The 23,465-nt window shown below is 39.9% G+C and overlaps 1 protein-coding gene and 1 non-coding gene across 3 annotated transcripts in view; both read right to left on the bottom strand.

Moving 5' to 3' along the window:
• The window catches only part of UTP6 (UTP6 small subunit processome component), a 26,247-nt gene extending 4,132 nt beyond the window's left edge, over window positions 1-22,115 (bottom strand). The window contains exons 1-17 of one of the 2 annotated variants that reach the window (XM_024737277.1): window positions 21,944-22,115; window positions 20,287-20,371; window positions 15,545-15,586; window positions 15,216-15,308; window positions 14,462-14,509; window positions 13,959-14,022; window positions 12,163-12,281; window positions 9,106-9,183; window positions 8,114-8,195; window positions 7,589-7,670; window positions 6,170-6,354; window positions 5,544-5,623; window positions 5,098-5,175; window positions 2,688-2,867; window positions 1,801-1,881; window positions 1,485-1,594; window positions 640-706 (exon numbers count right to left, since the gene is read on the bottom strand). In XM_024737277.1, the coding sequence (XP_024593045.1) occupies window positions 640-706; window positions 1,485-1,594; window positions 1,801-1,881; window positions 2,688-2,867; window positions 5,098-5,175; window positions 5,544-5,623; window positions 6,170-6,354; window positions 7,589-7,670; window positions 8,114-8,195; window positions 9,106-9,183; window positions 12,163-12,281; window positions 13,959-14,022; window positions 14,462-14,509; window positions 15,216-15,308; window positions 15,545-15,586; window positions 20,287-20,371; window positions 21,944-22,035 (1,566 nt within the window). In that variant the 5' untranslated portion in view covers window positions 22,036-22,115. The remainder of the gene's footprint in view (window positions 1-639; window positions 707-1,484; window positions 1,595-1,800; window positions 1,882-2,687; window positions 2,868-5,097; window positions 5,176-5,543; window positions 5,624-6,169; window positions 6,355-7,588; window positions 7,671-8,113; window positions 8,196-9,105; window positions 9,184-12,162; window positions 12,282-13,958; window positions 14,023-14,461; window positions 14,510-15,215; window positions 15,309-15,544; window positions 15,587-20,286; window positions 20,372-21,943) is intronic. The other variant, XM_024737278.1, reaches the window with a different exon arrangement.
• Window positions 8,905-9,027, bottom strand: LOC112394536 (small nucleolar RNA SNORA54). Its single transcript, XR_003002167.1, has one exon. It is a non-coding gene; the product is annotated as a small nucleolar RNA SNORA54 (small nucleolar RNA).
• Window positions 22,116-23,465: the final 1,350 nt, after the last annotated feature.

Below are 23,465 nucleotides of genomic sequence, written 5' to 3'. Positions count from 1 at the left end.
ACCCCAAAAAAAAAAAAAAAAAAAAAAAATGATGCCAGGTAAAAACACAAGAATGTGTTTACAAAATGATGTTAAGGAAAAAAAAGTGAGAACCTCCACATGTCACGTTAAGTCAGAAATAAAACATCATAAAACTGTGCATATGTATGTAAATAAGGATTAAAGAAAACAACAAAAATAAAAATAAATATGATCGGTTGTGTTATTGCCAGGGGATTACAGATATATTTGGACTTCCATGTATAATTTTTTTTAACTGACACTTTCCTGTATTTTTTCTCACTCACAAGTTCAGTTAAAGAACACCAGAAACAGTTACGAGTGCCTACTCTCTACCTCACAACCCAAAACAAGAGACAGACGGGGCACTGGAGGCAGAAAAGCAGCACCTCACACAGCCTGGCAGGGAGGACTTCCTGTAAGAGGTGACATCTGAGTTGTTTAGTTTCCAGACATGTACCTTTTCTTCTTTGCTTGATTACCATTCCTAAAGCCACATCTATGAAAAAGGGGTTGGAGGAAGGGACCAGAAATTATACTGTATTATAAGGACAGCTTTTTAAATAACAAAGTGCTACCATAGATTAGTTAGCACTAATCCACATTCCCAGACAAAAAATGCATAGACGGGACACTTACTTGCTCCTTTTCAAACTGGATCATCTTCCTGAAAAAATCAACTGAAAATGGACGGCTTTCCTGTAAACTAAAAAGGAACAGGGGGAACCGTTATCTTCCACAGTGAAGAAAGCCTCTTACATCGCATGAATATAAACACCTGCGCCAGTGCCTCCGCCACACGTAGCTGGATAAAGTCCTGGCTGCAGTTCAGCATGGCGACTGGACCTGGCTACCAGTCACTCACCATTTTCAATCTCCAGTGCCTTTACTCTTCACCACCACCAAACACCTACCCAGTTCTCTTCCTGTTCTCTTCTCTCTCACTCTCAGGGTTTTAAGTTCCCTCTCCTTCAACTCAAGGTCTTTTTGAAGGAGACCAAGAACTCCATTTCTAAGAATATATTCTAAGAAAATAATTTCCAATACGGACAAATAATATTTGTGCACAAAGGTTCATCAAAGCAGCTACTGTGGCCAAATAAATCATGGCACGTCCACAGGGTGGTAGATCATATAGTTGTTTTTAATAAATGCTATTTATGAAGAATTGTAACTGGTAGGAAAAAGGCCAGTCTAATGTTCATCAATAAAAGTGGTACACCACGTGCGATTATAGCATAATCTCAGACATGTGAAAAACAAATTTTAAAATGATACATTAGGACGGTTTTTCTCTTGATGATAGGATTACAATGAATTATTAGTTACCTCTCTCTCTCTTTTTTTTAAATTTTCCACATTGGGTATGAACTTAACAGCCCTTGGATTTATTCCTCCATCTATTTGTGATTCATATAAGCTGGGTACGAGGGGCTGAGAAGGGGGTTGAGAGACTCATAATAGCTAGGCGTGTCTGTGAGTACCTTTTAAACACAGCTCTGGCCTTTTTGTAGCCACCACTTCGATAAGCCCAATCCAGGTACTTATCCTTCAGAGTGACTGAGTCGCCACCCGTGACAGCTAAGACAGCTTTCTAAAATTTAAAAGAAAAGAGAAACAAGCTACATGAGGAAATGTCTACATATCAAAACAAATTTTTCCAAAACCATCCCAGGCCATGCAATGAATAGGTGCTTTAAAAGGAGCACCTGCTTTAGAAATAACCCTTTGAAAGCTAGCCAACTAGCAGGGCTATCTGCTCATTCCCCACACACAAGACTTACAACAGGGGGCCTGTACCTTAAAGACTGCTTCAGTGTCTTCTTGGCTTTTGGCACCTTCACTCCACTCTGCCCAAGAAATCCACAATGGCAGACAAATCTGCTCACAATTTAAAAAAAAAAAAAGGTTAGAAAATGACATCTTATCACTATGCTCTGAAAACTCATCACTATAAAGACAGGTTCCTCCTGAGATAAACAATATGTGCAACACAGAGTCATTCCCAGTCTGCCCCACTGTACAGAATTCTCAGTGCTTGGCAGGAATGGTACACCGGAACACAGACAGCCTTCAGACCCAGTTGCCCAAAGCAATACTCTCCTGTTAATTCTACTTCCCCCTGTTGGGGAATACTGCCTAAAGTTATTATCATCAATTACCAGTAAGTTAAGCACTTAACAACCCCAAACTAGTCAGACCCAAGCTACCCAGGTCACGTCTCTGCTGTGTAGGACCACAACACAAGTGCTAACTAATCTAGGCTGAACTATCTAGCCTATGTTCATGTCCCAGCAGCACATACAAATGAGCTGTAAAATAATTATGATTTTTTCCCCCTATTTTAACTCCTGGAATATCTTTTTCCTACTAGTATAAAAGATTCACTGCAAAGCTTTAAGGTTTAGTCTTTTAAAGTTTAGAAATAATATTCTATTAGTATTTCTCACTTATAAGATATATAAACAGGAATAGAAAAGTTTACATAACTTAGTCGACTTTCAAATAATGAATTAGAAATAGGCTGGTAAATGGAAGTAATTCTTCCACCCATGATCCCTGAACCATCATCATAAATGCACTCTGGGGCCAGCTTTCCTTAGACAAGTCTACTCCAAATGAGCTTTGGCTGCAGTCTTAAAAGGTTTCCCAAACAGAATGAAATACAAAAGACACAACTCACAGACCTGGGGTTTCAGGTGCACAAAGGCTTCTTCAAAAAGCATGGCTACGTCAGGGCTCTTTGAGGCAATCAGGACCTGCAGCTTCACCTGCCACATCGTCACGGAGCCTCTGAACAATTCCATCCCGGCTCCTGCCACCTCCAGAGCTTCTGTAAGGAAGTCATGGTGCAGCAACAACTCGCTCTGGATAAGACAAAGGGTCATTGGAAAAGTATCTACTGAGAGCTACATTATCTATGGAAATGGGGACAAATAAAGACCTCATGCGAGGCAATAGATTCAACAGCCTTTCTTCTAAACCTTTCACCATGGTGCCCAAACAGGCACAAAGTAAAAAATCTGGAATTTCTCCTCCATTCCCTGCTCCTATCCCCAAAGGCTATCAAAAAAACATAAGTGAAAAAAAAGTGAAAAGCAGATGGCCTAAATAATTTAGGTTGAAAGTTATATTTTTAATAAAATAGTTCACTATAATAAAACCCACATCCACCACCAGTATTTGTGGGACGGTAAAGAAACAAGTTTATTCATTCAAACAGAGTTGGGCACACTACAAACTGGTACCCATTTTTCTGAAAAGAGTCATGAGACTGTTCATGCCACAAACTTGGGAATTTTACTTTAACAAATATGACCCAACAAATAAATGAACAGGAGGAAATATCTGTTTAAAAATGCTTCTGTCCACACTACTGTAACAGGGAAAGAAAAACCTAAAACCAATCCGATTCTACAAAATTGTGAAAAAGCAAGTAAATGGCAGTATATAATGCATTCATTCAGCAAGCACGTTAATTGCATGCTATACAGTCTAGACTCAATAATGAGGAGGTCAGGTGCATTCCCTACTGCCCACAGCGCCTCCAATTTAGTAGCAGAGAGTCTGATACGTACCATCACAGAAAAAGAATCATATGCTACAGGAGTACAAAGCAGAAGCACCCAACAGAATCTTTGGCAGTGATGAGAAAGGACTCCCAGAAAGGAAGCCCCATCTATGCTGAGACTTAAGGAAGAACAGGCATTAGGTGAAAGCAGAGATCCCCAGGAAAAAGAGAAGACTCTCCCACCAGCATGTGCAAGAAGCTGAAGATGATAGAAAGCTTGGATCCGAAAGGAAATCCAAGTTCAGAATGCCAAAAGAAACTAATAATGGAAAGAGACCAGGACTGCCAAGGCACTCTAAGCCACGCCCAGCTGAATTTACAGGGTGGGACGGACTGTCCTGCCAGCAGCATTCAGTAGCTCCAACAGAGCAGCTGAACTCATCAGGCCTGGGATTTTTCACAGATAGATTCCATAATGGAAGAAGGGTACCCAGTCGTGGTACAATACAATACGCTACTAATATATATCAAGGGCTTCCCTGGTGGCGCAGTGGTTGAGAGTCCGCCTGCCGATGCAGGGGACACGGGTTCGTGCCCCGGTCCGGGAAGATCCCACATGCCGCGGAGCGGCTGGGCCCGTGAGCCATGGCCGCTGAGCCTGCGCGTCCGGAGCCTGTGCTCCGCAACGGGAGAGGCCACAACAGTGAGAGGCCCGCGTACCACAAAAAAAAAATAAATAAAAATAAAAATAATATATATCAATAGTTTATGTCGATCTACGTATAAAGTATAGAAAAAATGTTAATGTAAAAACAGTACAACACAGTACAAAACAGCAAGACATTAATTGCAATTACATAAAAATTGTGTAAATTATATAAATCAAAAGAGGTTAAGAGTTATATAAATAAAAGGCATTCGATAAATATAAAAATTTTTGTCCTTTTTTTTCCACTAAGAAAGTATTTAAATACATTAACACATTCACCATCTCATGGAATGCTATCAACAACTTTGTGAGGTGGCAAAAAAAAGGATCACTATCATTATTCTAAAATCAAGTAAACCAACTCAGAAGGGTTAAGTGGCTTGCCCATTACCTACCTATTAAGTCACAAAACCCAGTCTAGACCTGTGTATTCCCACACTACATTATTCTGGTCTCTATATAATAATCCTTACCCACTTCAGAGTATAAGGATGGGTTAATATGCCTCTAACTAGAATGTCAGCTTCTAAAACACTGAACACATCTAATTTGTCTTTATTGTACCAGCGGTTAATCTGAGCCAAGCGTAGGTTCAGGAAAACATGAATGGATGGACAAACAAAATACACCCAGTTGTGACTCTGTTCTGCGTGTTTTCCACTATATATTACAATATTCCTCCCTCTACTGGTACAGATTTCATTTCTGGCACACACTAAATACTGACAGCCAAATAATAAACACTCTCTACATCTACCATGCCAATCTTCCAAATGTGCTTAGTCATAAAACTATATATATTAAAACACATGACACCAGCCTGAACCAACCAGAATTAAGTACATGTAATTGACACTGAATGTGTCCAGGTCCTTACCCACTGCTTGTACTGGAATTCTGATAGAAGTTTGAGATCATGTGCCTTCCTGAATGCAACCATGGTTCTTTCCAGCCTCTGAAATCAGAAAAAAATCTCTCAGTTCATCACAAAGCTCCCAGCAGGGGTCTTTGGCCTCTGACAGGAACGAAAGCAGTTTTACACCTTTCTGAGAATTGAAAGAAGGGACAGAGGTGGTTTCACGTATGATTAAATGATCTGGGCAGTGGCACCAAGCACAGCCCAGGAAGAGAGGACCTCCTTACCTGGTGGCCAGAACTAGGGCAAAGCAGACTCAGACCTTCAGAATGACAGGTCATTCACAGGACAAAGAGTGGTTATGCAACAAGTTCTTGGAAGCTGTCTCAGACCCCAAAAACCTGTGCCTATGTCCTTTCAGAAGACACTTTCTAGTCAGCCACTGTAACACATAACAAAGTCAGTACCTTCTCTCTGAGGTGCCGACTGCTTGTCTTCTTAGCAAACCTTTCCATGCAAAAGTTGATGTAACACTTGCACATGGCCTCTGGAAAAATCAGAGGGATTATGTTGATCAGACCAGCAATTCTTTTAGTTTAACAGTCATCGTACATCTTTTCTTTGAAGGGAAAACTCCTCTGAGGAAGAGTTTAAACTGGTTTAGTCTGGTGAAAAATATAAGTTATTCTGATTACAGCCTATCAAACATCTCAAATACTGAGGGCAAACAACTGAGTAGTGACATAAATACAAAAATTAAAAGTCTTATCCACGTCATGCACCATTTACCTTTATTTTCCAATATTACAAAATTATCAAGTAAATCTATAATAGAAGATAATTAAGTAATGATAATGAAACAACCTTCTGAATGATCACATTCTAAGTATCATTTATTTCCCCAAATAAATGAACAAATGCCACAGCTATCGAGGAAGGTCATAAAAGAGAAAGAACAAGTTGGAAAAGCCAGGCACACTGTAAACTACCACAGAGAGGTTCCAGAAATGGATTCTGGTCATGGGAATGGAGCTTCAGGTTCATATTCAGGAACACCGTTACTCCTCAGCACACAGGGCCTGGTGAAGCTCACCTGTACGCAGAGTCTTCACCGCCTCTTCATACACAGCACAGCACCTCTCCTCCCGGCGGCCCACCTCTGCCACTTTGGTTTGTTTCGTTGTGGGCGGCTCTTCTCCTGGCTGTGACTCGATCTCTAATTCTCGGCGGGCCACATAATCCCAAGTGAGGGGGTCGTCTGTATGCAGAGCCTGAAGGCTGAAAAATACTGCCATCAACCTAGGACATAAGATTAACTCAGAACATCAAACAGAGAGACAGTCCCAATGCTCTGAAAATGTACCCAGGACACCCCTTTAACAATTCCAGCACCAAAAGGGTCATTTCCCAACAGGCTCCCCAGATGTCTTCACCCTCACTATGTAAATGTTGTCAATGGATCAGAGTTGTCACACACTTGTTAGTTTCAGATTGTTTCAGACATCATTCACAAACGTTAACTTGTAGGTTAGCTCTCAAAGTCAAATCAGCAGGTATGTGTGACAAGATACCTGATTCTCGAGCCCAAGAAAACCTTATCATATCTAGACTCTTGATTTTCTCTAATAGAAGGAGCCTAATCATGTACCAAAACCCTAAAGGTATCCACAGAGCAAACTGATCCAAGTTCTCTCTTATCTCCTACGAAAGTAAGAGTCCTATTAAGGGTGAAGTACCCACAAGGTAGGCTGCAAATAATTCTTCAACTATATAACCAGACATTAAAAGAATAATGTCTGGGGCTTCCCTGGTGGCGCAGTGGTTAAGAATCCGCCTGCCAACGTAGGGGACACGTGTTCAAGCCCTGGTCCGGGAAGATCCCACATGCTGCGGAGCAACTAAGCCCACGCACCACAACTACTGAGCCTGTGCTCTAGAGCCCACAAGCCACAACTACTGAGCCCACGTGCCACAATTACTGAAGCCCGCACGCCTAGAGCCCGTGCTCTGCAACAAGAGAAGCCACTGCAATGAGAAGCCCGTGCACCGCAACGAAGAGTAGCCCCTGCTCGCCACAACTAGAGAAAGCCCGCACGCAGCAACGAAGACTCAATGCAGTCAAAAATAAATAAATTAAATACATAAATTTAAAAAAAGAATAATGTCTGATTACCTGCAGCACTCAACTATAAACATTCATGAGTACAACTCTCATCTTAAGGACAAAAGACATGCCAGGAAAGCAGGAATATAGGTTTTTATATAAGCTATAGGACATATTTCTTATTGAACAAAGGCAAACTATTTCCCAAGGGAAGCCAGTAAGTGAGTCAAACAACTTCTCCAAAAATACACTTTTTATGTATACATAAAATACTATACAATAGTCCTAAAACAGCTTTCTTCCAAGGATTTTGTATGGTATCTTCTTTCCCCCTTTCTAAATATCCAACTTCAAACCCTTACCACGAGATCAAAACAGACATATTCACTTTTCCACTATTTTACTTACTCATCATAAATTTCTCTTTGCAGATCTTTGGCAAAGTCGAATAGCTGTGCAATTGAAAGCAGTGACACATGAAATTCTGCACCTAAAATTTAAAAAGCGGGGGAGGGGAGTAAGACTCTAAAGGAGCACTTTCTTAAAGTACTGGAGTTAGTTTTGGTTTTTTTATGAAGTGGGAAGATAAAACAAAAAAATCACCCATGGTCCCACTATACAAGCAAAGTCATTATTAATATTTGAGTATTCATTAAGGACTTTATTCTAAGCATCTTTAGGACACAAAAGAATGTACTAAATCATTTATTCTTTTCAACTCCCCACATGATTTAAGTACTCAAAAACTTATTGAAATGTTCAGTTATAATCTAAGGGGAAATAAGCCTTTTCTGAAAGAATCGGGGCACTATTCCCTACAATCAGAGTTTTATACACATTTTAACAGAAATTTTCAAAATAGGCTAAAGGTTCCTCATTATAAATTGAATGTTTCACTTTCCCACCATAAATAAATTTTCAAAGGATACCTACTTTTAATTATGTTTACAGAATTTTTGTAGATGATCCTTGCCAACTCGCCCATAAGGATTTCTTCAGCATACTCGAGATTCCCCTAAAGAGTATGATATTAAACAACTGAACGGGTAATGCCAGTAAGTAGAAATAGCGCTAGAATGAAAATTAACAATCCTAGACTACCTGTGCCACATGACCTCTGGCAAATCACGTCTCTCTCTGGGCCAGTTCCCTCACTTGTAAAATGTACAGCTTGAATAAGATCACCGATGTTCCACTGTATCCTCAGGCTCCCAGAGTTGTAGCAAGATTACACGGCTTAAGGCCTCACTCTCTACCTAGACCAGAATAGGTCAAGTTTTACATGCCACGTTCACCCTTCTGTGTAAGATTTTATTTGGATAAAAAAGTTCAAAGCTGGTAACCACAATAACAGGTGATAGTGAAGTTCCTTTTTCAGCTCTAATATTCTCAAACTTGTTTCTTTAAACTTACTCTGTCACGTAAAAAATTACATAAAAAGAAAAAGAAAGAAGGCTAGGAATCACACGTTTCATAACCTTTCTTGAGCTCCTTCGACCCATTAACATATCATTTAATGAGATCATAAAGAACAGTATGTAGCCATTCCATCAGTAATAATTTCAAGGACCACTCCAATTAGTCCAAATGTCTATTTTTAAAGCACAAAATTCCATTTTTATTACTAAGCCCATTTTAATTAAATCAATGCAAGACATTTAAAAGTTTCAAAATATTAAGTTGGAAAGAAAAGTACATTCTAAAGATTTTCTTTTTTATTCCCACTTTGTCTCCAAGACCTGAAACCAAGAGCCACCAGGCAGTCAGTCGCATGGTGCTGGAACTGCTGTGGCACTGGAATGGAACCCGCCAGCCACGGGCAGACCGGCAAGTCACGAACAGTGCTCCTAAAGATTTTCTGTTACTCCTAAGCAGGTTCAAAACACTATATCTTGTTAACAAGTGACAATACATTAGGATCTTACCACATCCATCTTGGCTTTTTCAAACTCTTGCTTTTCCTTCCTCAGTTTCTCAGCATGCATCAGCTCCATCCTAAAATACTAACACAGAAGGGAAATAATGAACTGAAAACCTTTGGAGATAATTTTTTAATTAGAAATATATAACATGCTTCTTTTTACTCATAAATATCAGATCTGGGGAAGTGTGGAGGGAGTGTTATAATCTATCTTGTTATGAAACTAGCTGACGTTGATGAGGCTTTTTTTTTTTTTTTTGGTCGTGCCACGTGTCTTGCAGGATCTTAGTTTCCCAACCAGGGATCGAACCCGGGTCCCCGCTGTGACCACCAGGGAATTCTCTCTCCCGAATGTTTCTATACAAACATACGGTTAACACATAATACAAAGTTGGATTTGTCCAGAATTTTTAGTATTTTGAATTCTATGTTACAAGACATATTAAAATGACAAGTTTAAAAACGATGTTTGTGCTTCCCTGGTGGCGCAGTGGTTGGGAGTCTGCCTGCCGATGCAGGGGACACGGGTTCGTGCCCCGGTCCGGGAAGACCCCACATGCCGCAGTGAGCCATGGCCGCTGAGCCTGCGCGTCCAGAGCCTGTGCTCCGCAACGGGAGAGGCCATAGCAGTGAGAGGCCCGTGTAGCACAAAAAAAAAAACCAACAATGTTTATATTCATTAACCCAAAAATTCTGCTTCCAGAAATCGATCATAAGGAAATAATCCTAAATACCTAGAAGTTTCATACACAAGGGTATAAGAGCAAATAACGCAGACAATCTAAGTGTCTAAAAGTAGGGAAAGTAAAATATATTATAAAAGAAGCAGACTGGTGATGCGGCCATAAAACAGTTACAATAATTTAGTAATGGTGCACCACATTTCTAGTGATATTCTACTTTGTTTTTAAAGCTGGCTACAAAATTTCGCATGTAACACAATTACATTATGTAAAAAATGTGCACAGGAAAAAAGCCTATGAAGAAATGTTAATAGTATTTGTCCTCAATCAGTCACACTGTTTCTTTTTCTGTGCTCTTCTGGCTTTTTTCCCCAAGATTTTCTACGAAGTACATATTACTTTTAGAGTGTAAAATAAAAATATATATATATTTTTTTAACAAATGCAACTATCAGAACAGATAATGTATATCTCAAAATGTGACTTGGAGATACCTGGAGGTTCTCAAAACCCTTTCAGAGGGTCTACAAGGTTAAAACTATTTTCATAATAGTATAACATGTTATTTGCCTTTTTCACTCTTATTCTGTCAAGAGTTTAAGGTTTTTCAGAGGCTATATGATGGGTGCTATCACCCACAATGAATGCAAAAGTAGAGATGAGAATATAGCTTGTCTTCTATTCAGTCAGATATTCAGGAGATTAGCAAATATGTAAAATAGGCCATTCTTCTCTTTAAACTTTGTTTCAGAAGAGTTTTTTTCATTTAAAAATAAGTAACCTATAGTGACATGTAATGGGTTTATTATTTTTAAGTGAATATTTTTGACTTCTTGGTTTTAATCTTCAATTAAATATTTAATTTTCAAATAAAAATTAACAGATAACCCACATAACGAAAGAGCCTAGGGGATTTCGGTAATTTAAGATTGTAAAGGGGTCCTAAGACCAAAACGTTTGAATACCACTAATATAAATTAATATATACTAACATGGGACTATATTCGTGACGTATTTAGGTAAAAATATAGAACACAAAAATGTGTAGTAGAATCCCACTTTTCAGAATAAAGCCTGTTTTAAATATCTGTAATATGCATAAAAGTATGGGAGGTAAAATTATGAGTACTTTTTCTGTTACTTTTTTCATAAAACTGCTTTCTCTGAACCATTTATAATAAATAAATTCTACTTACTTTTGATAAGAATAAGCAAAAAATCTATTTCCATTTTAGAAAATACAAGTCTAGGCAATTGTGAAAGCCTCCAAAAAACATAAACAATAACACCATACAATAGCACTCTAATAGCAGGGATGACTGATTCTTATAACAGTTTCTCAATAAAAATAATAAAGGCCACAAAGAACTGTCTAACAGAATATGAAGAGAAAGGACGCAAGACTATAAAATAAAACATTAAATTACTACAAAACCAAAATACAGGGCTTCCCTGGTGGCGCAGTGATTGAGAGTCCGCCTGCTGATGCAGGGGACGCAGGTTCGTGCCCTGGTCCGGGAAGATCCCACATGCCGTGGAGCGGCTGGGCCCGTGAGCCATGGCCGCTGAGCCTGCGCTTCCGGAGCCTGTGCTCCACAACGGGAGAGGCCACAACAGTGAGAGGTCCGCGTACCACAAAAAAAAAAAAAAAACCAAAATACAGTTGAGACAGCTACAAAACCTATTAGCTTTAAGACCCATCACACATAGGGGTCTTAATGAGGGTCTCCCTCATCACATAGGGCTTAATTTTCCTTTGAAGGTTCAACAGTAGTTTCTCCCTTATTCTGACAAATACCTCAGAAAAGGGTGCAGTTTCAATAGGTCATTTCTAGCATTTGTCGGGGTTTTTTAAAATTAAGTCTGGCTATCATTCATTGTTCTAGTGCACCCCTCTAAGAGGGAATAAGTCCACCAGGAGGGGAAGGAAATATCTATCTCAAGAAAACTAGATGACGAGAATAAAAACAAAGTGGGAAAAACAGCAAGGGAAGCCAAAAGAAGCAGGAAGGAGATGGGAGGGGAGAGCAGGAGAAGGGGAGGGGAATAAATGAATGAATGAATGAATACATACATAGAAAGATATAAAGATGGCTGAACCCTGACCCTCAAGTAAAGAAAGGTAGGGTCCAGTTCCCTATCCCTCCCCACGGTAATGGACAGGTAGGAGTTCCAATCTCTCACTGAAAACCTGGAAGATGAGCAAAGTCAACACCTACTACTGGCCAAGAAATACCCTTCTGACCCCCTTTCCCCAGCAGCTCCCCTACTTATTCCTAGTCTCCATAAATCGAAGCCTTTTTAACTTAATAAAGTATATACGTCTCCAGAGGACCAAACTAAGACATGACTCTCACCTTATGTTCACACACACTCACCTCTTGATAAAGTTTCGGGCACTCTGGATGAAAGCGCAGAGCCCGAAGAAATAGTTGTCTTGCACTTTCTGAAGACAAGCGATCTTCCATTTCCCACTTGGCCGCCATAATCCACAAGGCTGTAAGTGAAAAACATCAGACTTCATTTCAATAAAGTAATCAAGTCAGGTATGAAAAGACCAATGCTCCAATTTTGATACCCAAAGATCTTTTCTTTAAAATCTTATCAAAAGAGGAAGAGGATGGAGATAAGGAATTTCTAATGATTATCTGTAAAGTATTGTTGCTTTATCTAAAATTTAGAGTGTTCTAAACCAAATCTGTAAATGTTAACATCTGTGGGTACTTATGTGCCCGTTACTCTATTCCATCAGATCTAAGGTCAACATCATCATTAACTCACATACAAATTTTTAATGTCTCAAAATGCTGGACAAAACTGTGCATCTTAGAGTCAGTGAAATAAATTATTTTGCTCTTTTCTCTGTATTTAAAGTAGTTGATAGTTTTTTTCAAATGACTCAATTTTTAAAGTAAATTTTTTATTGTACCGACTGGGAATAAAGTCTTCAAACAAACAAAAAACCTTTGTCCTTCTACATAAGAAATTAACCTTGAGGTAACATTCTAGCTATCTCCCTAGAAACTTCATAAAGGTCAGCGATTACCAGACAGAGAATGGACCTGAGGACACAGGGAGAGAGAAGGGTAAGCTGGGACGAAGTGAGAGAGTGGCACGGACACATATACACTACCAAATGTAAAATAAACAGCTAGTGGGAAGCAGCCGCAGAGCACAGGGAGATCAGCTCGGTGCTTTGTGTCCACCTAGAGGGGTGGGATAGGGAGGGTGGGAGGGAGACGCAAGAGGGAGGGGATATGGGGATGTAGGTATATGCATAGCTGATTCACTTTATTATACAGCAGAAACTAACACACCATTATAAAGCAATTATACTCCAATAAAGATGTTAAAAAAAAAAAAAGATCAGCTATTACCAGGCAAGATTGCTTTCGGTAAAAATGACCCACGGTTTGTAACTGTATCTGGACAAGGAGGGCTATGAATGGTAGACAGCCACTGCTCTGGGCTTTCTTGGGCATGTGACTCCTGAAACTGAGCACAGTTCACAGATATAATACCTGGAAGCTGCGCCCATCCAGGGGTCCTCTACGCCAGTGTGGCTCCTCTGCCCACTCCCGTGCTCTCATGCCCTCCCACCAAAGACAAGCCTCTGAACGGCTGACAGTACTAACGCTGTCTTGTTGTATCCTTCGGAAACAACCGGTGCCAAATGTAGCCGATTTTGAGTCTCATGCGCTGTAAACCTAATACACCAGAACAGACACTGAAGCACCTTCACTATAAAATATCGTACTGCTTACACAGTGTTCACAAGAGAAGTCCTTCTCTTACAAAACTTGAGTACCTACTCTGCGCTAATCGCTCTTGTAAAATCTGTATTAATATTTTCCCCTTTATGTTTCTGAAATCCTCAGACTTGACTGCCTCCAAACAGAATTCCCCTCAAAGGACTGAAGAGTTTCTTTCACCATCAGCTAAAAAGAAACTCAGTCCTTCTTGCTCACAGATACAATACCTGGCACAGTAACTAGTTCACAGTAGCAGGGATGAACTAAGAGGCAGCTATTCAGGAATAAAAACTGCTGAGGCCAAGTTCACATGCTCAAGTTCTCAAAATAATTCTCTTAGGTTTAATCAAGCAAAATAAATTCCAAAATGGCTTGAGTCTACAAATAAGGTAGGAAAAGAACTGACAAGGATTTCACCATACCTGGCTTGTTCGAATGAATGGCCAACATGGCAGAGAATACCTTGCTAAGTTGAACTTTGGTAGCCTGTAAAAGAAGAAAAATTCTACTTCCTGCACAGCAAAGTCATTGCTATTAAACTCTAAGTGATCTGTACTGTACCCTCACCAGCTATGAACTCCAATGAGGCGACACCTGCTATTGCTAAGGACATATAAACAAATACAGATTCACTCAGGGTTCTCTTCTACCTAAACCGCTTAACATAAACATTTTAAATATCTAAAAAATGTTTTCAACTTTACTGAACATATATGCATAAAGACCCTTTTCTTTTCAGCTGATATGGAAGCCATTTATATAGTCATTCAAATATGCAACAGCCTTCTTGGGTTCTTTTCCCATTTGTTAACCTTACACACCTTTGGAGAAAACATGGAGTTCAGTAGAGTCAAGGATGAGGTTTAAAATGCAGACTAACCAAAAGCAGGAAAGAGGGACCAAGACAGAGTTGCCCAATACTCACCCACTTCTTACAAAAGACTACATAAGACAGCCAAAGTTGAACATCATCCTGCAAGAAAAGCAATGGAGTAAGTTGCCTGAGTTTGAATTTTATATACAATACACCTTTGCATTAATTTTGTTTGCAACAGAGGCAGATTTCAGAAAATCCAATGTGCCACATCCCTCAGCCTATTAGGCTGTTCCTTACCCGCCTTAGATCTCTTAACCATGACAACTTGTTCTGTCCCCCCACTCCCACCTACTATGATCTAAGACAAAATTTGTCATCTATCCAATTTGTTCAATGCACTTCTGAAATGGTCTCAGTCAGAGGCAGCAAACTAAAATTTGTCATTCCCAAGAATCCAAAGTACTTCCCATATAATATATCTCGGTCCCAGAACCAAACTTGAAGAAAACCAAGTTACTGAGGTGCTGCACCTACTCTAACCTTATCTTCCACGTCCAAGTACCCCAGCTCGGGGTACTTTATTTAGAGACATATCCAAATCCCAGACAATTTTCTGATCCTTACGTATGAATCAAATCCACTGTTTTCAGCATCATTCTCACAGACTAACTCTAAGGTAATGCGATCAATTTTCTTAATGGTTTGTTTCATAAGTGGTTTCAAGTCATGATATTATCATTAGAATAAGTATTGCGATACCCAAGATAAGAATCCACAACCATACATTTGAATATCCATATTCATAATACGTATAATACACATCTTCACATCCCTTACAGCTAAGGGCACTCTGAACACATACTTTCCACTTGGCTGACGCACGTCGGAAGACACCTTGTACCCGGTGTACGATAGAATTTTCAATCTCATCCTTCTTAAATGAATACCCAATACGCTAAAAAGGGACATTAAAAAAAAAAAGCCTCAGTTTAATCCCATTTATCCAAAGCAGCATTCCCAGTTGATCTTTAAACAGTACTGGTAGAGAAAGCAAATAATTACAGGTATCATTATGAGCACATCACCACACAATTATCAATGCCAACTACTTCCCAAACCCAAGTTCCAGCTTTGCAGTCACACTATTTAATTCTATATATTTTTCCAACTTCCAGAAAATCATCTACTTACAACTCGTCTTCGCTGGATCAGTTCCAAAAGATTGATTTCATACTATGAAAGAAAAACATACAAAAAAAGAGAAAACAAGAAAAAGTATGACTTTTTATACAGAGGAGGTGCATTTAGTCAAAATCATAAAGTAAATAAAAATCAAGAACACAAAACAGAAAATAATTTGCTATCAAGAAACCTAATTTACAGTAAATGTCTAGCATTCACTAAAAATTCACCTTACATCTGCAAAACTCAAAAATACATACATTAGCATGCATCTAAACATCTTAGATACAAAGAAAGCATGTTACTAAAACTCTAAGACTTCTAAGATTTACAATATCAATCTAACTTCCTCGTCTACAACAGTGTGTTCAGACTTTTAGGAAACTAACCATTCAAAAATTTTAGCTGACGCACAAGCAAATAAAGCAGATAAACAGGGTTGTACTAGCTGAAACAGGGCACCTAATTGGCTCTCCCTACCCTTGCCTTCAAAGGACCACTGAGAACCTCTAAGATTCTCCAAAAACCACTACTATATAATTCCTCTCTAAGCTGGAAGACTACTAGAGACAGAAGGCACAGAACCTTACAAGATCGCCTGCTTCATTTTAAAACTGTCTTATGAAATATTTGAAGCATACAGAACACCCACGCAGCTACCACACAGCTATGTCAAAGCCTACATTTTACTATATTTGATTCAAAACGTTTTTAGAAATAAAACATTTCAAATAAAGGCAAAGCCCCCCATGTCTGATTCCACCCTTCTCCCTCTCCAGAGGAAATGATGATCTTGACTCAGGTGTTTATCGTTCACAAGCATGACTTCAAACTTCATTATAATGTTGTCTTGAATGCTTTTAAACTTTATACAACTGGTATCATACTGAATGAACCCATCACTCCATATTTTTTTTTTTTTTTTTTTTTTTTTGCTGTACGCGGGCCTCTCACTGCTGTGGCCTCTCCCGTTGCAGAGCACAGGCTCCAGACGCGCAGGCCCAGCGGCCATGGCCCACGGGCCCAGCCGCTCCGCGGCATGTGGGATCCTCCCAGACCGGGGCAGGAACCCGTGTCCCCTGCATTGGCAGGCGGACTCCGAACCACTGCGCCACCAGGGAAGCCCCCCACTCCATATTTTTACTGAACATTTTGACTTTAGATATATCCCTGCTGTCATGTAGAATTCAAGTCCATTCATTTTAACTGCTGTATAGCATTTCATTATATGAACATGCAATTTACCTATCCTTCCTCCTGGGATGCGTATTTGTTTCCAATTTTTCTATTACAAAAAGCTGCAATGAATATTCTTGTACACATCTTCTTGTGGATATATCCAGGAACTTTACCACTAACATGTAAGCTCATCAAGAACATGATTTCTGTCTGCTTAATTTATTGCTGTACCCCATCAGTGTCATGTACATAACAGGTACTCAATATACACTGTATGACTGAATGAATGGAATTGCTGGGTCACACAGTACATGCATCTTCAACTTCGTGGGATATTGCCAAATTGCTCTTGAAAGTGGTGGGACAAATTATATGCTGATACTGTCAGTCTTTAAAACGTTTATTAATATGATGGGTATAAAGTACTACTGCACCCTGGTTTTAATCAATACTTACCTGATTACTAACGAGGCTAACATCTTTTCAAAAGTTTACCAATGACTGATGTTTCCCCTTTGTGAACTGCATGTACCTATTTCTCCATGTACCTGTTTTCATTTCCCCTTTGTGAACTGCATGTACCTATTTCTCCATGTACCTGTTTTCATTTCCCCTTTGTGAACTGCATGTACCTATTTCTCCATGTACCTGTTTTCATTTCCCCTTTGTGAACTGCATGTACCTATTTCTCCATGTACCTGTTTTCATTTTCTTTCCACTTGTTTGTCGTTTCTTCTTGATTTGTAGTTTTTTACATATTCTAGATTCTGACTATATATGTTGCAAATATTTTCTCTCATTCTGTGGCTTATCTTTTTACATTATTTACGATGTCTATTTTGCACAGAAATTTTTACCTTTAACATAGTCAAATCAATCTTCTCTTTCATGGTTTGTGCTTTCACAGTCTTCTTTATTTTAAGAAACTTTTCCCTACCAGAATGTAAACTGGTACAGCCACTATGGAAAACAGTATAGAGTTTCCTTAAAAAACTAAAAACATAGAGTTGCCATATGATCCAGCAATCCCACTCCTGGGCATACATCCAGAAAACTATAATTCGAAAAGATACATGCACCCCAGTGTTCCTAGCAGCACTATTTACTATTTACCAAGACATGGAAGCAACCTAAATGTCCATCAACAGATGAATGGATAAAGAAGATATGCTATATATATACGTAATGGAATACTACTCAGCCATAAAAAAGAATAAAATAATGCCATTTGCAGCAACATGGATGGACCCAGAGATTATCACAGTAAGGGAAGTAAGTCAGAAAGAGAAAGACAAATACCATATGATATCACTTATATGTGGAATCTAAAATATGACACAAATGAACTTACTAACGAATCAGAAACAGACCCACAGACATAGAAAACAAACTCAGGTTACCAAAAGGGAAACAGGATGGGGGAGGGATAAGTTAGGAGTTTGGGATTAGCAGATACAAACTACTATATATAAAATAGATAAACAACAAGATCCTACTGTATAGCACAGGGAACTACATTCAGTATCCTGAAATAACCCATAATAGAAAAGAATATGAAAAATATGTATACATATGGATAGCTGAATCACTTTGCTGTCCACCAGAAACTAACACAACATTGTAATTCAACTATACTTCAATTTAGAAAAAAAAAAAACCTTTCCCTACCTGAAGTCATTCATATTTTTTTGTAGAAGATTTAGTTTTCCCACCACATTTATGTATTCAATTCCATAGGAATTTATTTTTGCATGAGGAAGGGATCTCATTTTATGTTTTCAATGTGGATAATCAGAATCTCAATATAAAATGCCACTTATGTCTCATAGCAAGTATATATGGTTGTGTGCAGGCAGAGGGGGTATACATGTAAGAGAGGTGTATGTGAGTTTTTAGATCAACTTATTTCAATTTGTGCTCTAAAACTAAACAAATCAACCTAATCCACACATAGCTCTTCAAATATATGAAGAGTGAAATTATTTGCCACTTCTTAAGTCTCCCTAAGGTTAAACATCTCCATTCCCTTCAATGATTCCTCCCAGAACAAGGTTTACGTCCTGGCTGCCTCCTAACCAAAGTCTTCTTAAAATGTCAAAGTCCTTCTTAAAATGTCATCCTGAGCTGACAATGCTCCAGACATAGTCTGACAAATGCAAAATACTTTTTCAAACCAACGTCTTCTGAGTGCCTACTGTTTGCAACCTCCTCTGCTCAGCTAACTTACCCAACACTCTACTTCTGTTCATGTAATCACTTAGATTATATGTTTTGACATGACATACTTCTTGATCTATTTTGATATAGCAATCTACTGAGCTTTAGGACCTCCTTCAAATACAAGATTCTTAGCCAGGTCTCATATATTGTTCATTCAGTAGGTTTTTTTAAAAGCTAAACTTAGAACCTTTTATAATGTTTATATTAGTGTTAAAGTATAAGATTTATTTGTTTTGGTTTTTAATTTTATTTATTTATTGGCTGCGTTGGGTCTTCGTTGCTGCACGCGGGCTTTCTCTAGTTGTGGAGAGCGGGGGCTACTCTACATTGCGGTGTGTGGGCTTCTAATTGCAGTGGCTTCTCTTGTTGTGGAGCACAGGCTCTAGGCGCGCGGGCTTCGGTAGTTGTGGCACACGGGCTCTAGAGAGCAGGCTCAGTAGTTGTGGAGCACGGGCTTAGTCGCTCCACGGCATGTGGGAACTTCCCGGAGCAGGGCTCGAACCCGTGTCCCCTGCATTGGCAGGCAGACTCTTAACCACTGCGCCACCAGGGAAGTCCCAAAGTAGAGGATTTATAACATCTTATTATTGGATTCTTTCTGAATCCTGATTTTATCATCCAACACATTACTCTCTCCCACTGAAAACTGATCTAGCATGTGTGTGTGTGTGTGTGTGTATATATATATATATTTTTTTTTTTGGGGGGGGTGCTGCGTTGGGTCTTCGTTGCTTGTGCATGGGCATTCTCTAGTTGCGGCATGCAAGCTCTAGAGTGCAGGCTCAGTAGTTGTGGCGCACGGGCTTAGCTGCCCCACGGCATGTGGGATCTTCCCAGACCAGGGATCGAACCTGTGTCCCCTGCATTGGTAGGCGGATTCTTAACCACTGGACCACCAGGGAAGTCCCAAGCATGTATATTTTATCTTCAATCAAATCTTCCATTCATTTACAGGACTGAAGAATCTTGCAGTGTACCTCACCTCTCTCTAAATCGACAGACCTCAGGCACATAAGCATTAACTTCCTAACCATGTGCTATCATCAAACTCACTTTCCTTTATTTTTCCCCACAAGACATAATTGATCAAACCTCTCGCTGAAATCCTGATACACTGGGTCTTTGGCAGACTCTGATCTACTAACCCTATAGAAGAAAAAAATGTTCAGTTTGCCAAGGACGAAAGCCTTAGTGGAGCAACACTATTACCAAATTACCTCTATTCCTGTTCAAAAATTACCTGTCTAATCATCAGTTCCAGAATTTTGTAGAAAACTGACATCAAGCTCACTATTCTATAACTGATTTTAAATTTGTGAGGGGATTAAAAAGTAATAAAATTATTCACTTACTTGAACATAATTGATAAAGTCTTCCTTAAAAAGAGTTCTTCGCTGTATTCTGTATTCTAGATCTGAAGCCTTTTTAATGATAGCCCTAAGGAGAAAGCCATTTAAAATGTAACACTTGAAACAAGAAGTTAAATAAATAACTTTGTAATTTTTAAAGTTTATTTTTAATATATTTGAAACATCTATTTGCCAAAATATATAATTCCCAAATAATTATCCTTCATAAGCAAGTACATATTTTTTTTTATAAATTTATTTATTTTTATTTTTGGCTGCATTGGGTCTTCGTTGCTGCCTGTGAGCTTTCTCTAGTTGTGGTGAGTGGGGTCTACTCTTCCCTGCTGTGCAGGGCCTTCTCATTGCAGTGGCTTCTCTTGTTGTGGAGCATGGGCTCTAGGCACGCAGGCTTCAGTAGTTGTGGCTCACAGACTCTAGAGCACAGGCTCAGTAGTTGTGGAGCACGGGCTTAGCTGCTCCACGGCACGTGGGAACTTCCGGGACCAGGGCTCGAACCCGTATCCCCTACATTGGCAGGCAGATTCTTAACCACTGCACCACCAGGGAAGTCCCCATATTCTCTTACGTAATTACCTCTGTGCTCTTTTTTATCATTATTATAAAGTATAGTTGATTTACAATATACTAGTTTCAGGACTTCTGTGTTCTTAAGGGCATGAAGATGTACCTTAAAACTTTCATGAAAATCACGTCAATCGATTGCCAGGACCACTGACATTCCCACCAGCAAAGTAAATAATGTTAAGTAGTACTTTACGTTATTTATATGTGGTATTAGTAGAGATTTCTTTTCCTCCAAATTCAAGTCATTTGGGTTTTAATAATAATCAAATTTCTTTCCTAAATTCCTCTTATTTCTGAATTTTCAACAGGTAGATTTAAAAACAAAAAACCCGAGATTGTCTCTACCTATATCACTACTGCAAAGGGCTTATGGGAGAAGACTCACTGTATTTAGCTAAGGGGTGAACTGAATACAGAGTCCACTCTTAGCAAAGAGTCCACAATACGTTGCATTTCATAAACAAATGTTTACTTTAAGGTTCCCATAGCCACAGTACTACGTTCACAGTCATTGTAAAATGAAGAAATAGTCACAGTAAACTATTAAAAACTATTATACAAATTAATGAGTAACAACTATATACTAGTTGTTGGCGAAGCCCTGGGGTAAAATATAAAATCGAATTAAATGATCCCCATCTTCAAGTCTTGTTAGAATTATCTACTCCTCCTGGGCTCCCACGGCTCTCTGTTCACATCTCTAGGGCAGTACTCTACTACAATCAACTTACACTACGCTGCACTGCGATCAAAATGTTTCACTTGTCTGTCTCCCCCACCATACTGTGTCAGGGCACCTAGCTCTTGACGGGCGGGTATCCTGGTTTTATCCCCTTTATAGCCTCAAAACCTCCTCCATGAAGCGCTGTCTGTATGTTTGAGGGGTAAATGGACGGATCACCTTGCAATGAATGAGAAATTAATTCTGGGCATCATCAGAATCTGGAAATGGGCTTCTACCACATTAGAAAATATAAACACAACCCAAGTGCCCCCTATCCCTGCCCCCCGCCACACACACGCCCCTGCCTCCCCTCTCTACCCGCCCCAGCCCTTCCTCTTCCTCCGCTCTCACTTAATCTCCGCACGACTGAACAGTCCAATGCGCTCCAGCTGTTGCAATTCGGGGAGTCGATCCTCTATGCGTTCCTGAATTATCTCCGCCATGAGGTCGAACTCTACAACCCGGCAGAGACCTTCTCACAGCCAACACGCGCAGGAAGCGCCCCCTCTCTATTCCGGGGACCCGGCCTTGACGCTCGCACGTGCTGACGTAACGTGCGCCCCAGGTCCCGCCTTTTCCGCTTCCGCCGCCTGGCCCTTGGACAGGGACCCCTGGCTCTTGCAGCCGCTGTCTCCCCCTGGCGACTGACTGTGGGTTTGCAGCGAGCACCGCCCCCCCTTCTCTGGAGGACTCAAGAGGACGGGAGTCGAGGGGTGGGGCCAGGATGGGGGCGGGGCTCAGTGCGCGGGATCTGGGATCGCGAAAATCACCTCGGGTCTAGAGGGGTTACCTGAAAGGGGCGTGAAATGCATTTTCTGCAAGATATTATCTCCTTTTATTCTGATTTCCAACACCAAGAACCAAAATACAACCAAACCGGGACTTCCCTGGTGGCACAGTGGTTAAGAAGCTGCGCTCCCAATGCAGGGGACCTAGGTTCCATCCCTGGTCAGGGAACTAGATCCCACGTGCGTGCCGCAACTAAGAGTTTGCATGCCACAACTAAGGAGCCCGCATGCCACAACAAAGACCCAGCGCAAATAAATAAATAAATAAATACGTTTTTAAAAATACAAACAAACCGAGGGGAAAGGATAGAGGATATCGTAAAATTATAGTAAACATTTCAATGAGGCGTAATGAAAATTGTAGGGGGTGCTAAAATGGATCAGGCTGTCCCAAACACTATGTCTTTGCTTTCAACTAGATTTAGTAAGCCAGCGTGATACTGGTTTTCCATGTGCCAATTAGACGGCTGGTTAATTTTTAAATGGGAAGTCATTTTTATTACTTAAAACACTGTACTGGCTTTGTAGACGCAGTCTTTCAAAATATGGCCCTGGGTGGGTATCAGAAACCGTATTTTTTTTAGAAGAGGGAATCTTGGTATTGAAAAGTTTGGGAGTTACCCAAAGAAGAATCAATAAGATATAGACCCTCCTTAAACCTTTGCCCAAGCAACAGCATTTCTAAGAGAACCGTCAGACAACCAAGCTTGAAAGCGACATTGCTGGTGTAATTACTAAACCTAAAATATTAACTACATGGTTCAGTTTTTTTTAAGTTCTGGCAGATGATTTAAAAAACCAAAGCTGGAGTTCTTGCTAGACCTCTTTACTTCAACATTGGCATTAGCTCCTTGATCCTCCGTGTGATTTATTAAAGAGGAATATATGCTTAGCAAGAGTTCCACCCTTGACCCTTGTGCCTTTCCTTTCCACTGGTCTCAGAATTTAGGCTAAGGTTGGCTTGATTCTTGATCCCCTCAGCTCTAAGACATGAGGGAAGTGGATGTAAAACAAAGATGGAATTTCTTTGTAACAGGAAAGTCTTTAGGGGCCTGTGTTAACAGTAAGAGCAAGAATGCCACTAG

The sequence above is a fragment of the Neophocaena asiaeorientalis genome, unplaced genomic scaffold (assembly GCF_003031525.2).
Source record: "Neophocaena asiaeorientalis asiaeorientalis breed wild unplaced genomic scaffold, Neophocaena_asiaeorientalis_V1.1 scaffold129, whole genome shotgun sequence".
NCBI lineage: Eukaryota > Metazoa > Chordata > Mammalia > Artiodactyla > Phocoenidae > Neophocaena > Neophocaena asiaeorientalis.
The sequence above is the reverse complement of the archived record's forward strand: the minus strand, read 5'-3'. Positions and strand labels throughout refer to the sequence as shown.